At 53.4% G+C, this 18,946-nt stretch overlaps 8 protein-coding genes across 8 annotated transcripts; 6 read left to right on the top strand and 2 right to left on the bottom strand.

The window, feature by feature from the left end:
- Positions 1-105: 105 nt before the first annotated feature.
- Positions 106-738, top strand: YAE1 (Essential protein Yae1, N terminal; the record flags this gene model as incomplete). The annotated part of the gene is made up of 1 exon (XM_051449137.1): positions 106-738. One exon carries the CDS (start codon positions 106-108, stop codon positions 736-738), a length of 633 nt encoding a protein of 210 aa, XP_051299556.1.
- A 572-nt stretch (positions 739-1,310) lies between these two features.
- On the top strand, positions 1,311-3,323 carry J4E86_008625 (uncharacterized protein; the record flags this gene model as incomplete). Its single annotated transcript, XM_051449136.1, has 1 exon — positions 1,311-3,323. One exon carries the CDS (start codon positions 1,311-1,313, stop codon positions 3,321-3,323), a length of 2,013 nt encoding a protein of 670 aa, XP_051299555.1.
- A 463-nt stretch (positions 3,324-3,786) lies between these two features.
- J4E86_008624 (uncharacterized protein) lies at positions 3,787-4,811 on the top strand (the record flags this gene model as incomplete). Its single annotated transcript, XM_051449135.1, has 3 exons — positions 3,787-4,000; positions 4,065-4,127; positions 4,195-4,811. The coding sequence occupies 3 exons, from the start codon at positions 3,787-3,789 to the stop codon at positions 4,809-4,811; spliced, it is 894 nt and encodes a 297-aa protein (XP_051299554.1).
- A 390-nt stretch (positions 4,812-5,201) lies between these two features.
- On the bottom strand, positions 5,202-6,317 carry J4E86_008623 (uncharacterized protein; the record flags this gene model as incomplete). The annotated part of the gene is made up of 4 exons (XM_051449134.1): positions 5,202-5,721; positions 5,775-5,802; positions 5,903-6,131; positions 6,252-6,317. 4 exons carry the CDS (start codon positions 6,315-6,317, stop codon positions 5,202-5,204), a joined length of 843 nt encoding a protein of 280 aa, XP_051299553.1.
- A 2,003-nt stretch (positions 6,318-8,320) lies between these two features.
- On the bottom strand, positions 8,321-9,546 carry HHP1 (casein kinase I; the record flags this gene model as incomplete). Its single annotated transcript, XM_051449133.1, has 4 exons — positions 8,321-8,808; positions 8,855-9,343; positions 9,396-9,468; positions 9,544-9,546. The coding sequence occupies 4 exons, from the start codon at positions 9,544-9,546 to the stop codon at positions 8,321-8,323; spliced, it is 1,053 nt and encodes a 350-aa protein (XP_051299552.1).
- Positions 9,547-12,104: 2,558 nt separating this feature from the next.
- J4E86_008621 (uncharacterized protein) lies at positions 12,105-12,680 on the top strand (the record flags this gene model as incomplete). Its single annotated transcript, XM_051449132.1, has 2 exons — positions 12,105-12,230; positions 12,285-12,680. 2 exons carry the CDS (start codon positions 12,105-12,107, stop codon positions 12,678-12,680), a joined length of 522 nt encoding a protein of 173 aa, XP_051299551.1.
- A 487-nt stretch (positions 12,681-13,167) lies between these two features.
- Positions 13,168-13,919, top strand: J4E86_008620 (uncharacterized protein; the record flags this gene model as incomplete). The annotated part of the gene is made up of 5 exons (XM_051449131.1): positions 13,168-13,299; positions 13,388-13,410; positions 13,481-13,700; positions 13,750-13,839; positions 13,887-13,919. The coding sequence occupies 5 exons, from the start codon at positions 13,168-13,170 to the stop codon at positions 13,917-13,919; spliced, it is 498 nt and encodes a 165-aa protein (XP_051299550.1).
- A 406-nt stretch (positions 13,920-14,325) lies between these two features.
- J4E86_008619 (uncharacterized protein) lies at positions 14,326-18,492 on the top strand (the record flags this gene model as incomplete). The annotated part of the gene is made up of 2 exons (XM_051449130.1): positions 14,326-17,874; positions 17,920-18,492. 2 exons carry the CDS (start codon positions 14,326-14,328, stop codon positions 18,490-18,492), a joined length of 4,122 nt encoding a protein of 1,373 aa, XP_051299549.1.
- Positions 18,493-18,946: the final 454 nt, after the last annotated feature.

The raw sequence follows: 18,946 nt of genomic DNA, 5'->3' as shown, positions 1-18,946 counted from the left end.
CGCTAGTCCCACCAGATCCTCACCCTCCACCCCACCAAGTACATCTCGCAACATGACTAGATTCACGTTCGGCGCAGTCTTTTGTGGAGAGGAAATACGCCTACCATGAACGCATTCGAGGATATGTCACCTACCTTGGACCCGACTCAACTCGCTGCTGGACACGCTCCACCCACGCCTCCGCACGAAAATGCACTCGACGATATTTACGGTTCGGCGCCCACTTCACCCACCCTCACAGCGAACGTCCCTCATGTACGCGCTCACGAAATACTATCCGACCTCCCGTCGCGTCAACGAGCGCTCGACACAGATGCATACCGAGAGGGTCTGGCAAACAGCAAAGGCCAATACGTGCAAGAAGGATTCGATGAAGGCTATTCTCTCGGTGCCAACCTAGGCCTACGCGTCGGCTACATACTAGGAGTTCTACAAGGCTTTACCGCGGCCTGGAGGGGTCATGATGAGCAAGTCCACAAGGAAGTCGCACAAGTCTTTGATTCTGCGCGTAAAGAGCTCGCCATCGAGGAGTTGCTAGGACGCCAATGGGTAGATGAAGAGGGCATATGGAAGTGGGGTGTTGTAGGAAATGACGACGACCCTACATTCAGGGAGGTCTCGGACCAGCATCCTGTAGTGAAGAAGTGGATGGGCGTAGTTGAGGATCTGGCAAAGAGGTGGGACGTTGATCTCAAGGCTGTGGAAAAGAGTCAAGTGCCGCAGGACGAACAATCATGAGTGACTCCGAAGGGTATCTAGGTGCTCTCTCGCATTCTCACTCCTCCCATGGTATATCGATATCACGACAAAGCTCTACTTGCATCAGCAAGGGCTGAAGTGATGTCAACGCAATCACAGCAATCGCCTCTCCATTCTTCCGATCAGAACGCTCTATAGCTCGCTCGAGGACGAGGTAGCCTCCTGTTGACGGGAGATGAAGCAGAACTACACCATCTTGAGATAGGATAAGGGGAGGCAAATATTCGCAGACAACGTTCTGTCCTTTCCCATCCCGCGCAGCTTCACAAAGTCAAAAGTTTTGGCTAGATAGCGAAACTCTCAAAGATTACAAAGAACGAGTGGATAGAGCTACGATAGAAGCAGAAGTTCGGGTTATACCGGAGCATGAGGCTGACACCTCTAGATGGTGCACGGACGAAATAACGGTTGTAGGCGGGCAATTGGCGGCGTTGAAAATGCCGTCATGACTTTAAGTCCGACAATGCGCGACAGATAATGCAATCTCACAACGTGCTCCTTATGTCATACTACACATTTCCCGTGCTGTCTTCACCCTGTTTCCGACAGCCATGATACATGGCTTGTCTGCTCTTCGAAGAGCACCTGCGCAACATGCGACATCACGATTGCTGACGTCAACCTTCTCCCCCACGCGACTCTACCTGGCACCACTCGCGCGCCGCCTTCAAACACAGCAATGGGAGCCTCTGCGCCCGCCGAACCCCGCAGACCTACCGAAACCACGACAACGTAAAGTCAAGCCTCCGTTTACCCGCCGGAAATGGGTGCGCCGCCTTGCTGTCGTCTCTGCACTGCTCAGTGCTGGGTGGCTAGCTGACCGGCAATTCTACGCCTCGTCCATCACACGCAGTTTGCGCACATTCAAGACCGGCCTTTTGATAGGCATAGACTATAAGATCAACTTTCGTGCGCATCCTCCCCTTGCGAACAGCATTGAGGAATTGCATGCGCGGAATGCGCAGAGGATATTCGATCTGCTGCGATACAATGGCGGACTATACTTGAAGATTGGCCAGGCGATTGCTATGCAGAGCGCGATATTGCCACCACAGTTCCAGAAGATGTTCCAGCAAATGTTCGACGATGCGCCGCAGAACGAATGGTGGGAAGTCGAGCAAGTCATACGAGAGGACTTTGGCAAAAGCGTCGAGGACGTCTTCGGTGTCAGCTTCACACGGGAAGGACAGGACGGTCGGGGTATAATGGAGAAGACTGCAAGGGCTAGTGCGAGTGTTGCGCAAGTACACTGGGCAAGATTGGCAGACGGAAGAGAGGTGGCCATCAAGATTCAGAAGAGAGAGATTGCACAGCAGGTGGGATGGGATCTATGGGCTTTCAAGGTCGTTTCCAAAGTGTATACCTGGTGGTTCGGCATCCCTGTTTACACACTGGTCCCATACATCTCGGAGCGCCTGATGCTGGAAACCGATTTCGAGAACGAGGCAGACAACGCGGTAGAGATGAAGGGGCTGGTGGCCGGGGAACCGCGACTCAACGGCCGGGTCTACGTTCCTGCAGTATATCGCGAGCTATCAAGCAAGCGTGTCATGACTGCGGAATGGATCGAAGGTGTACGACTATGGGACAAGGAGGGCATCACAAATAGCTGGAAGGGTGGATGGCGCAGAGGCAGCCCTGGTGCAGGTGGTAACCAGCTACCACCAATCCCCCGAGACGCTAAGATCGATACACATGCGCCAGAGGACGCCACACAGCACGAGTTCTTCAAACCTGACCGTAGTTCATGGAGAGGCAACGACGAGAAAGGCGGCCTCGGCGTCTCCCTGAAGACCACCATGAACACTATCGTCGATCTCTTCTCAGCACAAATGTTCCTCTGGGGTGCGGTACACTGCGACCCCCATCCAGGGAACATCTTCGTCCGCCGCCTGCCTAACGGACAGCCGGAAGTCGTCCTCATCGATCACGGTCTGTACATTCGAATGGATCCTAAGTTTCGTCTCCAATACGCTGAATTCTGGAAGTCGCTCCTCGCTTTTGACAACGCCAAGATCGAGGAAATCGTCACCAGCTGGGGCGTAAAGCACGCCGACATCTTCGCATCAGCAACGCTCATGCGTCCGTACGAAGGTGGCGACAAGAGTGTAGCAGGTGTCCTCAAATCTGAAATGAAGGGAAAAGACCAAGCGGAGCGAGCCTTTGAAATGCAAGCCAAGGGTCGCGACGCCATTAAGCTCATTCTCGGCGACGACGCAAAGTTCCCCCGTGAACTCCTCTTCATCGGACGTAATCTACGTATCGTTCAAGGCAACAACCAATTCCTCGGTTCACCTGTCAACCGCATCAAGATCACTGGACTATGGGCTAGTAGGGCTTTGATCGAATCCAAAGATCTGAGTGTGAGCCAGAGATGGAAGAACTGGATCCAGCATCTGCGCTTCCGGTTCGTGCTTACACTCAGCGATGCGGTCTTCCTCTGGAGTAAGCTCAAGCAATTGGTCGGTGTGGGCGGAGGTATGGAGGATGATATCGAAGCGCACATGCGCGTCATGGCGAAGGACTTTGGCGTTGATCTTCAACATGGCGTCTTTGAGGGCTAGTAGTTGTATAATATATTTAATTCCCCTCATATAAGCAGCCATGCCTCTTATGAATTATGACGGTATAGGATTGGTTGTCCTAGTATTGTATGTGCATGACGAACCCGTTAAAGAGTTGTTCCATGTCACTATCTGCCTGTGCACCACGAACATCTACTCTCAAACTTAGCGAAGCCCGTGGAGACTACTGGAAATCATCATCTACTACGGTCTCATAACAAGCCCCGAAGAAGACCTAATCCGCGCGTTCCTGAACAAAGTTCACGCAAAGAATGCCCCGCACTAGCATCCCGCTCGACATTTCCGAACCTCCCCACATCCATGGATCTTTCCGGCATCGCGCCAGGCAGGCCCGGTTGAACATATATCCACCATAGACTCAGATCCTAGCCCTTCAAATACATAGAACACTGCTTGTAGCAAGAGTAAAATTTCCATCATCAACTCATATCTACTGCAAACAATGGCACCAAACTGGGACAGACTTATCCGCTTCATCGCCACAGATGGGCGTGAGCTGCGGGGTCAACCAATCCTCCCCTCGCCAGAATTCGATGTCGGTACGACGACAGAAGAGACGGGACTAAAGGCCAAGGTAATCGATGTCAAGAACAATGACATCTTCGACCCCGCCACCAAGGTTACCGATGAGGAAGTCACCGTCAAGAAGCTACTAGGTAAGTTCTGACTGTACGAAGTGCATGTGAGACATATACTAACTTTGTACCTCTACCTCTGCAGGCCCCGTGACCACAGACGAAGTACCCATAATCCGGTGCATAGGTCTAAACTTCATCAAACACAGTAAGTCCCTCTCTCATCTCGTCTCTATCCGAAAAAAAGAGACACCCCATTAACCTCACCACCCCAGTCCAAGAAGGCGGCCGCACCCTCCCTCCTTACCCCTCAACCTTCATCAAAGCCAACACCTGCCTAAACGACCACAACGCGCCCATCGTCATCCCCAAACTCGCCCAAGACAACCAAGCCGACTACGAAGGCGAACTCTGCTTCATAATCTCGCAAGACGCCAAAAACGTCTCCGAAGCCGACGCCTTCAACTACATCGGCGGCTACACCTCCGGCAACGACGTCTCCTCACGAAAACTCCAACGCGACCCCCTCCTCGCCGGCACAGTCCCACAATGGAACTTCTCCAAAGGCTTCGACACATACGCGCCTTTAGGCCCTCAACTCGTCTCCCCACGCGTGATTCCCGATCCGTCGAAACTGCACCTCAAGACTGTGGTAAATGGGGATCTGAGACAGAGTTCTGGAATTGACGATTTGTGCTTCAAGATTCCGACGTTGGTGAGTTATTGTAGTCAGGGGACTACGCTGAAGAAGGGCACGGTTTTCATGACGGGGACGTGTGCGGGCGTGGGGTATGCGATGAAGGAGCCGCAGTTTTTGAAGCCGGGGGATGTCGTGGAGGTTACGCTTAGTCCGGAGATTGGGACGTTGAGGAATACGGTGGAGTATGCTTAGGTGGATGGGTGGGTTGAGGGATTGGACTGAGGGTGTGGGTACGGGGACCTTGATGGGGAATGTATGTACAGTGCTTTGGGCTATTCGTTTGATGTTTTGAATGCATAAAGGTCTTGCACAATTCCTGTACTTAGGATTTGAAGCTTGTGTACAGAAATTGTTGTGGTTCCTCACTAGGGCTTCTTAGACTGGAATACGAAATCAGAAGTCGACGACGGCGATTGTATTGGATCTATTGTTCGTACAAGAGTTAGCTTATCGTGTCGCGTGGATATCACTTGTTGTAGTTCCCGAGTAAACGACACGCTTCTTCATACTCTTGAGGATGATGGCGTGATAGAATACAGATGTCCTTGGAGGACGAGAAGCTTTACCATCTAAACCTTCCCATCAGATCTTCGACCTCGCCTTACTCTTCTCCTCCATCTCCCTCCTCTTAATCTCAAACCTCTCCATGGGCGCCCCCTCAACAAACCGCTCCGCCAACGCATCCACAGCATTAACCACAGCCACCAACCTCGCATCCCTAATCGGTGCATTCTGCAACCTCTTCATCTCAATCATACTCTTGCCATCATTCACTTTAAGCTGTTCCTCCAAGAACGCCTCAACCTTGCCATGAAACTCATCACCAGTAGCATCCCACACGTAATTGTACAGGCCGGCATCGAGCAGCTCTTGCGCGGAGAGCTTGCGGCCGAACATGAGGAAATCGTTTGCGCGGTGGATGCCGATGGATTGCGCGAAGGAGAGGGCGGAGCCGTTTTCGGGGACGAGACCGAGGGCGGAGAAGGGGCATTGTAGCCACGCGGTTGAGGAGGCGAGGACGATGTCGGCGATGCCTGGGAACCACGCTGCGCCGCCGCCGACGGCGGGGCCGTTGAGCGCGAGGATGAGGACTTTGCGGTGGCTGTGGGGTGTTAGTGTTGCTGTGTGGGAATACATGGGTGTATGTAGACTTACTCAATCATCGAACGTAGAAGCTCCGTTGCTGTGCCCATGTCAGAGTTAGTACTATAATTCAGAAGTGCCATCACATTTCAACATGAAAATAAAGTTGCGGCATAAGCAAGATCAAGAGGCGGACATACCATAGCTGAACCTTGACATGTAACTCAGCTTCTTCTCGGCATCGTTCTTGAAAGATTCGCTGCCTCCTCCAGCGATTCCCTTGACATCCGCGCCGGCAGAAAAGAAGCGTCCCTCGCCTGTGAGCACGGTGAAGATGGTGTCGGGGTGCTCATTGAGAACGCGTAATCCGGCGATGATGTCGGGAATGAGGTTTCCGCCAAAAGAGTTCAGGGCCTTGGGCCGGTTGAACTGAAGGATGTGTTAGCGGACGCATACTGTGATGTTTGCGCATGGGTGGATCGGATAAGATCGTCTGGAGGGATTCGGGAGTGTGCCACGCGGATTGGTGATGGAGTCTTTGAATATTACCTTAATGATACCGATCTTGCCCTTGATCTCGAACTTGATATCCGAGTAATCCGATGGAGAAGTCATGATGTTAAATTTCCCCAGCTCTTTCACGCTGTCCTGTGAGGCGGTAGAGCAGATCACCGATTACAATGTCGCAAAGATTCTCCTATTACCACTATGTTTTAGGTAGGTGGATGGTGAGATGGGTGTTGAAACTTCAGACTATCGAGACGGAGTGTCCTTGCGGAAGATGAATAGTAAGCTTTCCCCGCAAGACGCGACAGGCCTCGGTTCGGGCGACAGAACGAAGTCTAGTGTTGTGTGTGTTGTCGAGTCAGACCATATAAACGCGATCTAAAGAACAAAGCAATTAGATGTTATGCTTTGATGCTGATTGCGTGATGAGAGATGATGCAGCGAGGTGATGTAGTCGCGTACCTGTGCATGGGTTGCTGACGATACTGTGAAGAACGATGTCGCGTTTTACCTCGGCAGGGTTACCTAGGTACGAGGCACGTCATCACGGGCTACTACATCCACAACATCGCATGCACAGCACAGAAGCCTTAACGGACTCATGTACGGAATCAATTTGATCGTTCGCGCTTTTTTTAATGAGATCTGATAGGAACTCTAAGATAGTAAATCGTACTTACCGCATGACGCGCACGCGCACACTCCGTGTAAAGCAGGCAAAGTCACTATCTTAAGCCACATTTCGCACAAGGTGCACAGCATCAAAAACTATGACCCGTAGTGCTCTGAAGGTATATCCCTAGAACACCTAGCCTTTTTGTGAATCCATTCTAAAGCATGTGATTCGAAATCTTTGTTACAGCCCCAAATCACCTATCCATGTTCCACGCGCAAAGTCCTGATAGCCTGGAAAGGCAGATACAAGCGGCACAGGAAAGTCGATAACACTCGAAATATGACGACGTTGCTTTTCGCTCTGCGTTATTGCAGCACTAGCCGACTGGGATGAATGTAAAAAAAGAGAACTGCATCACATCCTCGCTGAAGCTCGAAGTCTAGCTGGAGTATCCATCCGTAGTTCTTCATTGCCCATCAAGCAAGTCAAGTCACAAGCAGTATACCAGTCACGGGCATCACGCAAAACATTCAATCAGCGGTGCGAGAAAAGCATATAATTCCAAAGCAAACAAAACTAAAAGCACCATCACTCGCACCACACGTCCCCTTTCCCCATCTCCAAGCGCAATGGTCGTGGCGAGCTAGATGTTCCTTTCCCGTCCCTGGAAGCAGCCTCCTTGATGGAGATCCGTCAATCACGCGGACTACTAGCCGCCAACCCCATTGCAACCCTTCGAGTCTACCAGCCAAGCTTCAGTCACATACACTCTTCGCCAGATACAATTTAAAATCGTCCCCTTGTTAAGCTTTACCTCCCCACAAGCTGGCAGACATGTCCGAAGGGGGGAAACTCAAGGAAAGTACTAAGAACCACATGAAAGGACGAGGGGGCAGGGGATAATTAATGCGAGGTGAAAGCCGTAAAGTCAAACAAAGATCAGTCATCAGCTGGAGAGCTGCCCAGTAACACTAGCTGTGCAAGACGACCAAGATAATCGGTTGGCTGTAATCCGGAAGGAGTTGAGATGTGTTTACAAGCCGAACTGTAATGCCAAATGGAGATACCGTGTGGGTCGAGCTTCCAGAGATGTGTGTGAGATAGTCGTCAGAGACGCATGGCCATGAGAAACGCAAGACAGTGGAATGTCTTCCTAGGTCCGTACGAGGTGTCTGACGAATGGATCCCATGAACTGATCAAGGAGCGACGCCGTCCAATATGTTGCCAGGACGGCAATGCCGCATTTCCCATTCGTTGTGTGTGCGGAGCCGCGTCAGAAGAAGCGGTCACGCAAGAGTTGAGATGACGAATCGAAAGCCGCATCAAATCAGTAACCAGATGCATACTGGTCCCCGCCACGCTTGTTGGCCGAACGAAGCTGCCTGAAAGAAGGAAGAAGGTTAGTAAAATCTGGATCTGGCGCCCCCCGCGCTAAGCGTTCTCAACACCAAACGCAAAGGAGAGGGTCCCTTACGAGGATCAGATATATCGAACTCACATTCCGGTGCCCTCCTGGCGCGCGTTGACCGGACCGCGCTTGGTGCCAGCTGCCGTGCCCGCGTTGGCAGCGGCGGTGGTGGTGACGTGGCGTCCGCGGCCCTTGTCGTCTTCCTCGCCCTGGCCCTGGTTGGCAGCCTGGGCGATGGCTTGGGCGTTCTTCTGGTACTTGTAGACGGTCCAGTCGAACACGTAGTCGTACTGGAAGCCTTCACGGACGAAGAGGTCGCGGAAAATCTTGCGGAGGTACGAGTAGTCGGGCTTGTCATCGAAGCGGAGGGAACGGGTGTAGTTGAGGTAGATGGCGAACTCGTTGGGGAAGCCACGGCAGAGGACCTCGGTGGGAGTCGTCATCTTCTTCTCCATGATACGGTCGTATTTCTGCTTCTTGGTGGCCGCCTTAAGACCCTGCCAGGGAAGGGATCCACGGCAGAAGTAAAGCATGACATAGCCCAGAGACTCCATGTCGTCACGGCGGGATTGTTCTGGTCATGTTAGTTTAGCAAGCTGGATGATGTGCGGGATACGTACCGACACCCAAGTGAGTGTTGATGGAGGCGTAGCGGGCGGTACCAGTCAAGTTCTTGTTCTCTCTGTACGGGATGTGGAAGTGCGTCTTGGGATCGCGGTACTTCTTGGCCAGACCAAAGTCGATGACATTGACCTGGTTGCCGCGCTTGCCAATGCCCATAAGGAAGTTGTCGGGCTTGATGTCGCGGTGGATGAAGGACTTGGCGTGGATGTACTCAATGCGGGAGATGAGCTGATCGGCGAGGAGCAGAACAGTCTTCAGGGAGAACTTGCGGTTGCAGAAGTTGAAGAGATCCTCGAGGGAAGGGCCGAGCAGGTCCAGGACCATGGCGTTGTAGTCGCACTCGGTTCCGAACCAGCGGACAAAGGGGATGCCGACACCGCCAGCGAGCGACTTGTAGACGCGGGCCTCATATTCGAGCTGGGGGTGCTTCGCCTTGACGCTCTCGAGCTTGATGGCGATCTCCTCACCAGAGATGATGTTGGTACCTGTAGACGTCAGCGGTGCTGGGGCGGTGGGCGACGGGCGGCGACTACGTACCGAGGTAGATGTCACCGAAACTGCCGCTACCAATCTTGCGGCCGATTCTGTACTTGTTGCCGACGCGGAGGTCCTGCTACTGTCAGCCTGGGGTCCTGCGGAGAGGTGCTTGGCCGCCGTGGTGACGGCAAGCGGGGTCGGGGCGTACCATTGTCGTCATGCTTGCAGAGGTGCAACCTTGAGGAGGTTGGCCTGTGGTGGAGGGAGGTGTTGAGGGGGGTGGGTCGAGTGTTGTGACGATGGGGGCGCGGTGGTGTTTTGAGGATCAGCCTGCTGCGGTGGACCGGTCAGTATGAGGCTTTAGCCAACAAGGCGGTGAGTAAGCGGAGCGGGCAGCCGAGAAACGCTAAGGGAGGCAGTCGAGCGTGTTGACCGACAGGTAAAGGAAAGGCCAGCGAGCAGGTGCGTCGTGGTGAGAGATAAATAGGGCACGGGGGGCAGAGGGCGGAGCCGACTGACGAGCTGGGCAGGACTTACTGTAGGGCGTGAATGAGCCCAACGATCAACGATGCCGGCGAGCGTAGGTGCGGGCTGGCGGGCGGGCGAGGTTTGCGACTCTAGCAAAAACGACACAGAGAGGCAGCTGCAGGGCACGGGACAGCACAAGAGGCTGGTGGAACAAGCACACTGTGATCGTGGTGCTGTATCAAAGGAACGCTGATGGCAGGATGCAGAGAGCACCTGCCTTGTATTCGGCCACTGTGCTTGGCGCGCTAGCGAGCTCTTTCACCGTGGACTGCTGCCCGCTGCCCGCCGCCGTGTATCAAGCCTGCGGACCGCAAATCACATCCCTGAGCCGCTCGGAGGCATCGCGACCCATCGCACCGCCGTTTGCGTTGCGCGTGTCCGCACATGTCCAGGGTGTCACTGTCGAAATGCCACTGCCCGTTTCAAATGCCGTCGCCTGACTGCCGCATCATGCGACTGAGCCACAGATCTGCCCCTTTATGCATCTCGCGCGGTTCACGAACCGATTGCGCTATATTTGACTTTGACCAAGAACGTCCTGCAGACGCCGTCCCGCTGCTAGAATGAAATTTCGTCGTAGCCGATGTTCTGGAAAGACTGCGGCCCGAAACTGTCTCGTGACGAAGGTCGGGTACGGCAAACACATCATAATTCAGACTAGGCAAACACCACTTGCGTATAACAGTTTCATCGTTCAAAGCCAGAAACTACCCCATAAAGAGCGTCCTGTATATCCGTACAAGCCCTTTCAACAACACAATAGCGCTCAGCGAGATGCTTTTTCATTCGGAACAAAGGAAAGCATCAGTCCTACCCTATTTAAGGGAAAAACCGAACACCTAAGAGCTTACATTAAGATAAAAGCTTACAAAGTTAGTAGCCTAACAGCGACGTAGGCTCCTAGGTGTTTAGTTTTTCCCTTGTATAAGGTGGTCCTAACACCATGTCCCGACTCTCTCGCTGTGACATCACATCTGCAGGACTCTTCAGACTATGTAGTTATGCCTGCTAACCGAACCCGCTATACTTACTGTATGAAGCACCGCGTAGCATGTGCCCATGATCTGATACTCAGCATCACATCCCGCCTCTCATAGAGAAGACAGTTATACAATCTCCTTTGTAGAGCTGCTCAGCTATGTCAGAAACATTCGATACCGGAAACATCCGAATACCATCTTGACAGCGTACACCATCAACATTTAGTGGCAAATAGCGTCGAAGGGAAATTGGAACAGTCTGTAGGTCAAACATAGTCCAGCAGCAGGTGATCTGCATGCGGAAACCGCCTGGTAGATGGGATTAAACCCCACCATATCTCTGATCCTCTTGGGTTGAGCCGAAGTACGCTCCCTGGCAACGTGGTAGCGATCTCTGCGTGGAAAGTTGCCTGCAATTCAGTTGACACGCACTCGCATGACCAGAGCCGCAGAACAAGAGAGATGATATGTTCGTGATGGGTTGATTTTGCCAAGTCTATACAGCCATCTCAGTCGGAGACCTTGAATGATCCTCCTCCTCCGCGGCTATTATACACTGCCTCTGATTGCACTCGTATGCTCAAAGACCGCTCCCCGTATCGCGAAGTATCCTGCTTAGTGGTTCGGCGCCTGGTTCTTGAGGGCTGGGTTGCGCGGGTCGTTCTTGTACTCATCGGCTGTGCTGGTCAGCCTGCGAACATGGATCGAGCTGGATGGCTTCGTCTCTGGGATGGGGATTACGTACACTGGGCCATGGCGTTGGCGGCAGAGTTGACACCGTAGAGGATGACGAGGCCTATTGACTCTTGTTAATCCTGTCTCACACTGCGAGCCCTCGGCTCCCAAGCAATTCCATCTCCTTCCGGTCCATCAATTGGGCTCCTCCAAGTATTATCTGCCCTAATCTAAGTCGCGCAACGTACCGGAGACGTAGAAAGGCCACATGGGCTTGGCTGTAGTACCTCGTTAGCAATCTTTTCAAGCTCGACTTTCCACTATCTGCGCGTGCAGGGTGTCGTACCGATTTGCGCCGGGAACTTCCTTCCGAGAAGAGGCATTGTGACGTGTGTTGGAGGGGCAATGGACTGATTTGACGGTTGCGGCGAGGGATGCGGTGATGGGTTGAGCTCCGCTCGAAGAACAGCCCTGGAGATGCTTGGCGTCTGCGCACGGATCCCTCACCCCATTGTACTAAGAGGGAGCAACATCCCACTTCGCTCGCGTCCAGATCACACTTGCGATTGCCGAACCGATCACAATCATGGCGCTGGAAGGATGCGTAGGCTCGCTGCGCAGTAGTATGCAATTACTCGATTCGTCTATCAACATACTGGACCAAGGCGTGAGCGACTTCCCTCGATTGGCCAAAGTACTGCAGACGACACGGGTGTGTACACGTTAAGAACATGATTCTACCTTCATCGTGTTGACCCTGGAACAGCATTTCGAGCTCATCTCCGAGTCTGACCTCCAAACCGCGCAATCAGCACTCCTCTCAGAAATCCGCCCTGAAGTCGATAACCTTCTTAAGCGCGTAGAAAACTACCTCGACAAGCTGGAGCGTCGCGAGCAATCCTTGATAGCGAAATGCGATTTGAACGACGGCAGACTCGGACGCGACAACAATGGCAGCTCAGGCTCCAGACCAGCCAGCAGGACCGTACAGCGAAGCGGAGGCAAGACCATCAGCGCGCAACAAGAGATGAGGATGAAGACCTTGAAAGCGAAGAAGGATAGGCTTAGCTATGCCGTAGAGACGCTAGAGTTGCAGGCGAAGCAGAGAGAGCGGCAGTTGCGGATGAGCATGGCCGCACCGCAGCAGTTATATGATGATTGATGTTCTGCTACATTTGGGTAGAGAAAGCATCAGTTAGTCCATTAGTGATGGGATGGGCCGCATCAGTTCACAATCTTGGAATAGGCGTTTTGGCAATAAGATACCCTGGAGTAGTTCAATACAGACACCATATCATACCACGTAATACCAAGGAACGCAACCAGACGTGAATCTTCGTTCAACCTGGGACGCCTGGTGCACAAAGATGGTCCACCACAATAGTGGGAATCAGCACTTTGGGTTGACGCGAATGACATGTGCTTTGTTCCACGATAACAAGTTACAAATGATAGTGCATAGCTTTAAACGTGTAATAAAGCGAAGAGAGTAAGCGTTTTCGGGTGGTGTTGTGATACCCAGTTCAAGTGGTCAAGATGTTGGTGATGCGCTAGCGTCGGCTAACCCCGTGACCTGAGGGAGCGCAGAACTCGCAGAACACCGACATTGAACATTCTCCGACCACATCTTCCCCACCACCCCGTCCATCATGAGCTCTCTCCGCATCGCCCGAGCTGCCCTCCGCGCAAGGCCCGCTGCCATTGCCCGCCCCATCCAGCGCAGAGGGTACGCCGAAGTCGCCAATGACAAGATCAAGCTCTCCCTAGCTCTCCCGCATCAGGTACGCCATACCAGCTGTCGCAACATGCGGGGGCATACCCCAGGTTGCAATTGGCATCTGAATTGAGAGGCTAACCGGTGGTCAACAGTCTATCTACAAGTCCCAGGATGTGTACGTCGTTCGAGACCCCGGCCGATCCCGCAAAGCGAAATCGCGAGTACTGACATGAGATGTTTTACAGCGTCCAGGTCAACCTCCCCGCGGAGACCGGTGACATGGGTGTTCTGGCCAACCACGTTGCCTCCATCGAGCAGCTGAAGCCCGGCCTAGTCGAGATCATCGAGGAGCAGGGTGGCAGCAAGCAATTCTTCCTGTCTGGTGGATTTGCCGTTGTGCAGCCCAACTCCGTCCTCAGCATCAACGCCGTCGAGGGCTACCCATTGGAGGACTTCAGCGCCGAGGTACGAGCGGATGCACGGAGATGGGGAATAACGACTGACAAGGAGATAGGCTGTCAGGAACCAGATCGGCGAGGCACAGAAGATTGCCAGCGGAAACGGCAGTGAGGCTGACATTGCTGAGGCCAAGATCGAGCTCGAGGTACGCACCGCAAACCCATCTTAGCAAGAAGCGCTGACAAGACCCAGGTCCTCGAGAGCCTGCAGGCTGCATTGAAGTAAATGTGTAAATAGCGTTCCTTGAGTACGGCATGCGCGGTATGTATAGTAGCAAGCACAGAGCATGCGTGCTTTCCGTGGTCAAAGAATAGAAGGAGCTCCCTGAGGTGACCAAAACATTCCAAACATCTTGCAGTTTCGCTCCTCTTGACCACATTCCTCTGCAATCCGGACCGACCGTACCTTAGCCCACCAGCAACCCTACGAGCTACACTACTTTTATTGTTACCCTTCTATCAGTTTGTCTTACTTCTTTAGCACCCAGTCTTACTCTGTCTTACTTCGTTACAGCTTGTCTTACTTCACCACAGCGATCGCAGTTTTCCTTACACACAATCAACAGTTACCACGCGTCTACAACATCACCCTTCTCACGTTTGCAACGCATTATCCAAAAGTTTAGCGTCTCATGCCCCGAGGCTTCGACCAACCCACGTCAAGTTCTGCGTCCCGAGCTACCAATGCGGGACTACGCGAGCAGAGCAATCAACCATCAAACATAAGAACTAGACAGGGTCGGTTCGAAGCTCCTGCTACGATACCGGGAGCCGGAGAGGCGAAGCAACCATACCCGACCACATCCAGACGCAAGTCTAGTAGTCCCTCAGCTTTGCCCCTCCCACAAGCATTGAGCGAACCTCAACCGCCTTCTTCCGGACGCAAATCGCCTGCCTATTTGCAAGGCAGGAACCCATATGGCCGAGTCTTGGACAAGGTCCAGCATCCGTACCGGGAGCCCGAGGCAGTGACAACAGCACCTGTACCGCCTTCCCAAGCTGGCTCCAATATCGGTTCACGGTCACCTGCGGTGGGCGTCACAGACTCCAAACAACAATCTCTGGCCCAAGAGCCGGGTCGACGCGGCACCCAGACAACATACCCGCCATCAAGACAGCCACAGGTCCCGAAGTCAGTTCGCTCTGCCAAGGACTTCTTCGAGACGGAAGCCTTTCAACGTCCGTCAGCATCCCGTCCCCCACCTTCAGTTCCTGGTACCAGTGCCGCGAAGGCGCTCGCACCCCAAACCTACCCCTCTAGTTCCTCTCTCGAATCTCCTGCCCATGCTCCCAACCCGAAGTTGTCTTCTACTGCTGACGAGCAAGCCCTCGATACTGGGCTGCTGTTGTCTTCTCTCACGGAATTTTACGATACTCGCGAATCTGTGCAGTCCGTGATCCCCTACAAACAAGGCGAAGCCGATGAGAGCACTCCCATGATCACGACACAGAAAGCAACGCCTCCGGCCGTACCATCTGATCAGGGAGAGGAGCAGTATTTTTCCGACATAGAGCGAGAATCCATTGGTCGTCGGAAGTCTACCAACATCTTTGCAGGCAAATCCGACGGTGCAAGGCTTCCAAATTTCGGCCAACAGGCTGTACAGGACAGCTTTGCAAGCGATGATCCCTCCAAGAGGCCACTTACTGACACTGGCGGAGCCAACCCGGTTGATCACAGAGCCCCCTCTGATGAGATTGTGAGGAGTCTCGCTACCCGCAGTTCAATACCAGCTGCTGAGACCAGGCAAGCCAGCAATCCGAACCCTCCGTCGCAACAGGAAGGTAGACGTGCGAAGTCTGGTCGCGATCTTCGAAGGACTTTCGAGGAAGACAACGGGATTTCTCCCAAACGGCTCAGGCGCAGTGGATCACACACTGCTTCTTTGACAGAGAGTGGTACTTCAGCAAAAGAACCCGTCGATCGTGTCGCGGAGTGGACCCAGAGTACGGATGTTGGAAATCCTCGCAACCAGTCTGGGAAGTCCATTGGTGTGCGTAGACGAGCTGAGGAGATCGTGGCAAGGAATCTCGGCCACGACGGTGCAAGCGACATGAGTGTCTCCCGACAAAGCTGTATCTCAGGCTCGATACCAACTGCCAACATTGGTGTCGAGGAGCAGTATGGCGAGACCAAAGTGCCGGACGATGTCGACAACCGCCAAGGGTACGGACGTCGCGTCACACAAGATTTCGGCTTCCCAGGCGCACGGATTAAGTCGTGTGGCATCAACAAGACAAGCCGACCGTTAAGAGACCCTGGCAATTGGACTAAGCGAGCGTGCGGACACTTCTCATACATGGGCAAAACCGAGCACCGCGAGCATGCACAAGAGAAAATATGTCGGCAATGTTCGACCCGAGTACCAGTGCTTGAAGAGCTACTGTCTACGAAGCGGCGGACACGCAGACGAGCTTCATCAGAATCATTGACCTCTACAACCCCTTCATCGAAAATCTCCACAGATGACTGTTGCCGCCGGCAGAGGCGTCGTCGGTGTCACTCTGAAAGCATGTCGCTTGACAGATGCGGAGATAGATTTGCTGATGAGTTGGGTCATATTATCGACAATATTCTAGAAGAGCATGCAAACACACTCCAGAATGTCATCAGCAACATCAAGAACACCCAACCCAGTTTCGACCAGCTTCGAAGGGTGTCTGGAGATCTTGTTCAGCGATGCAATACCAACGCATGTGATAGGAATCGTTGCCAGACATCCTGTCATCCAGCACGAGCATCCTGTCGACGGGACGATGATTGGCATCCACCTTGCCCATATCTCCCACCCAAAGCGGCAGAGAAACTCAATGTTGGGGCTACAGGCCAAGTCAAGCCGAACCTTAACGATCCTGAATCGAGCCTGCGTGAAGAGGTGCAGTCAATACCCGACCTGGTCGATCTTGTCAAATCTGCAGCCGACGATCTCGGCTTCGATCTTGACCGAAGACCCACCGCGACCGACGATGACGAGTTCCACAACGCCCCTTACGAAGCCACACCCATGGATTCTGTCTCACGTCACACGGATGTCTCCTTCGGGACGACAGAAAACAGGGCGACGGAGGATGAGCCGCTTACTGAGGACAGCTGGCTACAGCAAACACGTAGACACTTGACCGAACTCTCAGAAGCCCGAGAGCAGCTTATGGACGAATTGGATTCCATCGCTGGAGATCTCGACGTGAAATTCCGAGACCAACCCGAGGTTGAGTCGGTGACTGATTCGGATGCACCACATGCACACCGTGTACTCAGCAAAGCTCCCACAGGTCTCTCGCGTACATCCACATTACAGAGAGACGCTCTTATCGACTCAGTACAGCGTATGCTCAGCAAAGCGCCTACTGGCATCTCACGCAGCTCTACATGGCATGAGCAGAATCAGGGAGAAGAGGCTACTGATGACCTCGATATCAGCAGAGCGCCTACTGGCATCTCACGCAGCCCTACGTGGCATGAGCAGGGTCAGGCGTTGACTGCTGATGACCTCGATTTCAACCCGGCACAGCGCAGATCAAGCAAAACTCCTACCGGTCTCTCACGCACTTCTACTTCGCAGAAAGAAGCTATGATCGACTCGGTACAACGTGTGCAACGTGTGCTCAGCAAGATCCCTACCGGCCTCTCACGCAGCGCTACACGGCACGGAGAAGATGACGGAGATGAGGAAGAGAAAGAAGCAGTCGATAATCGCAGTCTCGGACTTGTGCAGCGTGTACTGAGCCCAACCCCTGCAGACTTCTCGCGCAGGTCTACATCGCAAGCAGATGCCATCGTCGACTCGGTACAGCGCGTGCAACGCGTGCTCAGCAAGATTCCTACTGGCCTCTCACGCAGCTCTACATGGCATGGAGAAGACGAGGAGGCCGTCGAAGACCCCGACATCGAGCCAGTGCAGCGTGTGTTGAGCATGTCACCTCCTGGTATCTTACAGGCCTCTACGTGGATCAGGGACGCTTCTGTCGACGCAACGCGACGTGTACTCAGTAAGCCTCTTACTGGCCTCCTGCGCGATACTACCTGGCATAGCATGGGAGACGACCCAGCAGACAGTTCTTTCGTCGAGCCCGTACAACGTGTACTCAGCAAGGCTCTTACTGGTCTCTCGCGCAACTCTACATGGCAAAAGGATGATGATGCACCGGTAGACGAATCCGTTGTTGAAAGTGTGGAGCGTGTACTCAGCAAGGCTCCTACCAGCGTCTCACGCGAATCCGAATAGGAGGAGGATACGCCTACTGACTTCGATACTACTCAGACTGGTCAGCACGATGATGAAGACGAGTCGTTCGGGGAGCCTACGCAGCCTACACTCGAAAAGGTCAACACTAGCCTCTCACGCGCATCTACGTGGCACGGTAACAGACCTGTCGAAGATGAAGAGCCCGGAGCTGACGTTCCGGGTCTCCATGAGGATGATCTGGTTGCCACAATCGTACGGAATGTTCTCAGCAAGGTGCCCTCTGGCTTCTCACGCGCATCCACATGGCAGGACAACAAGACTGTCGACATTGAAGACATCGGGGCTGACGTTTCGGGTCACCAGGGGGATCTGGTTACCGCAATGGTGCAGCGTGTTCTCAGTAAAGCATCCACTAATATCTCGAGCAAGCCAACCTGGCCCAGTTCTAAGACTCTCACCACCGAAGATGAAATCCAGAGCGTTGTCGATAACAGTGTTGACGAGCTTCGGCTTAGTCGCGCACTGACTCGGATTCTCAGCCAACCGAAAGAGCCTCGATCTGTTGGTCAAGAGCCATACAAGGCTGAAGACGTTTCGCCTGAAGAGATCTAGGAGGTGCTTCGAGTGGCGAGAGACGAGCTTCCGGCTGCTGTTGCTTCGATCACCGCCGTCTTGCAGACATTGCCAGCTGCTGAACATGCGCCCAGTGACGAGATCAGTGACGTTATGGAGCCCGATCAGCATGTTGAGCTGGCGTATGAAGCGCAAGATAACCCGCAGTATGATACAACGGACGATCCTCAAATCGAGGCGCAACTTCCGAGTCAAGTGAGCCAAGGATACGGCGAAGCCACGTCTGATACTTACAGCGACCACTACACTGTATCACCGGTCATTGAAGAAGAACCTGAGTTCCAAGCTCCTGTGCAGCGAATTCGCCGAACAAGTACAGCGCCACCTATTGGGCAACGACAAGAATCGTTCATACCTGGCTCAATACCTGTCTCGGTACCTTCCAGTTATTCTTCCGTAGTGGAAAGTTTACCGGAATCGCCCGTTTTATCAC

This window comes from Alternaria arbusti (assembly GCF_024043155.1).
Source record: "Alternaria arbusti strain BMP 1465 chromosome Unknown scaffold_14, whole genome shotgun sequence".
Taxonomy (NCBI): domain Eukaryota; kingdom Fungi; phylum Ascomycota; class Dothideomycetes; order Pleosporales; family Pleosporaceae; genus Alternaria; species Alternaria arbusti.
The sequence above is the reverse complement of the archived record's forward strand: the minus strand, read 5'-3'. Positions and strand labels throughout refer to the sequence as shown.